The 2,254-nt window shown below is 57.2% G+C and overlaps 1 protein-coding gene across 1 annotated transcript; it reads right to left on the bottom strand.

Moving 5' to 3' along the window:
- Positions 1–275: 275 nt before the first annotated feature.
- LOC130577772 (C-C motif chemokine 5-like) lies at positions 276–1,813 on the bottom strand. Its single transcript, XM_057373361.1, has 3 exons — positions 1,650–1,813; positions 1,364–1,472; positions 276–540 (listed from the first exon to the last, which is right to left on the bottom strand). The coding sequence occupies exons 1-3, from the start codon at positions 1,720–1,722 to the stop codon at positions 447–449; spliced, it is 276 nt and encodes a 91-aa protein (XP_057229344.1). The 5' UTR covers positions 1,723–1,813; the 3' UTR covers positions 276–446.
- Between the last annotated feature and the right edge of the window lie 441 nt (positions 1,814–2,254).

Below are 2,254 nucleotides of genomic sequence, written 5' to 3'. Positions count from 1 at the left end.
GTGACCCCAAATGCCAAAGGTTCCATCCCATGGAATACCATCCCCAGCTTTCTCTCCACAGCTGCTTCCAGAACATTCTCCAAGCAAAAGCYACCCCAGGTGAGACTCTGGTGGCACTTTGGGGACACACTGGGTGGCACCAGAGCTGAAAAACAAACCCAGGGTGTGGTGGGGTCCCTTTCCCCTCCGTGGTGCAAGGAGGCATCAAAACTCCTTTTAAAAAAATTAATTCATTTCATAAACTTCATTAAAATTATCTTTATTTTAGTGTATTATTTCCACACGGTTTAAATAAATTTAATGCTTAGAAAAAAAAAGAATATTTAGTTTAACTTAAATAAGTTAAATAAAATAATTTTTCCCCATCGCAGAAGAAGGCTGGGGGTCAAATCCTTCATGGTGTCTCCGAGTCAGGAAGCCGTGCCGGGGTTGGAGCAGGGAAAATCTCAATTTTYGGGGTTCTGGAAGTGCTTCAGGAGCTCCTGCACCCAGGCTGCCCGTGGGTCTGCACACAGCTTCCTGTCCTTGATGGTGACAATGCTGTCGGGACACAGAACCGGGATGTGAGTGACATCAAAGCACCCCGAGTGTCCCTGGTGATGTCTGGGTGCCACCAAGCGCCTCGAGTGTCCCTGATCGTGTCTGAGTCTCCCTGTGCACCCTGTGTATCCCCGATTGTGTCTGGGTGCCACTGGGAGCCCCGAGTGTCCCTGGTGATGTCTGGGTGCCACTGGACAGGTGTCCCTTGTTGTATCTGGGTGCCATCAGAGCACCCCGAGTGTCCCTGGTCATGTCTGGACACCACCAGAATGTCCTGAGTGTTCCCAGTCATGTTTAAGTCCCACCAGAGCAGTCCGAGTGTCCCAGATCATGTCAGGGTGCCACCAGAGCACCCCGAGTGTCCCTGGTCATGTCTGGGTGCCACCGGAGCGCCCTGAGTGTCCCTGGTCATGTCTGGGTGCCACCGGAGTGCCCTGAGTGTCCCCAATTGTGTCTGGGTCACATCGGGGTGCCCCAAGTGTCCCTGGTTGTGCCTGGGTGCCACTGGAGCATCCTGAGTGTCCCTGGTCATGTTTGAATCCCACCAGAGCACCCTGAGTGTCCCCGATCGTGTCAGGGTGCCACCAGAGCACCCCGAGTGTCTCCGGTCATGTCTGGGTGCCCCCAGAGTGCCCTGAGTGTCCCCGATTGTGTCTGGGTTGCACCGGAGAGCCCTGAGTGTCCCTGGTCATGTTTGAGTCCCACCGGTGCACCCCAAGTGTCCCCAGTCATGTCTGGGTGCCACCAGAGCACCCTGAGTGTCCCCGGTGGTGTCCCCAGCCCCCCCTGCCACCCCCAAGCTCTGGCAGTACCCCGTACTCACATCACACCCGGGTGGCTGCAGGAGCTGCTGGTGACAAAGACGGAGCGGACGCGGCTCRGGGGGATGTGCTGTCTCTGGTAGCTGAAGCAGCAGGTGGTGGGGACACCATCTGAGGGGACAAGGGACACGWGCTCAGCCCTGCTGAGACCCCAGCACTGCCTGGCAGCTGCCATCTCGGCCACATCCCCTGGCAGGACCCTCCATGAAACCCCCAACCCTGCACCCCACAGCGGGACACAGCCCCACCAATCCACCCCACAGCCACAAATGGTGACCCCAAACTCACCGAGGTGACCCTCCGAGGGACAGCAGGTGGCCAGGAGCAGCAGAGTGACCAGGGTGGCTGCCAGGACCTTCATGGTGCCGCGGGCTGAGGACTCTGAGCGGAGCTGGGGATGCTGAGGGTTCTRTCTGTGACACTGCCATCCCCGGGGTTGTGCTCCCCTTTTATCCCCGTGTCCAGCTGGGTGTGGGGTTTCAAGGAAAGAAAATGATGGCGTCCTATGGGGAAATTATGACAGGATTACCCCGTTCCGCTGAGTTGGGAAAGGTCAGGAAACCGCAGAAGGGGAAGCGCCGGCCACGAGGAGCAAAGGCTTGAGATGTCTTTTTTGGGGGTCCAAATTGTGTCAGGGCTGTGGAGGAACAGCTCTGGGGGTGGAATAGCCCAGCAAACCCGAATTCAGATTCCAGCTTCTCCCTGGGTTTGCCCCAAATCAGCAGGGATCCCTAGTGGGGTCCGTGACTGGTGGAGATGGGGGTAAAGTGTCTCCTGGAGCTGTCAGGAGGAGCTGGGTGCTGCTCTCCGGGTGGTGGAAGAGCAGCTCCAGCTGTTCCAGCTGTTCCAGATTTCTCCAGCTCACATTCAGGGCAGTCCCACACCCACAATGG

Source organism: Malurus melanocephalus, unplaced genomic scaffold (genome assembly GCF_030028575.1).
Source record: "Malurus melanocephalus ecotype Western Australia unplaced genomic scaffold, MMel_1.1 scaffold_193, whole genome shotgun sequence".
In the NCBI taxonomy this organism is placed as follows: domain Eukaryota; kingdom Metazoa; phylum Chordata; class Aves; order Passeriformes; family Maluridae; genus Malurus; species Malurus melanocephalus.
This window is presented reverse-complemented; position numbering and strand designations above follow the sequence as displayed.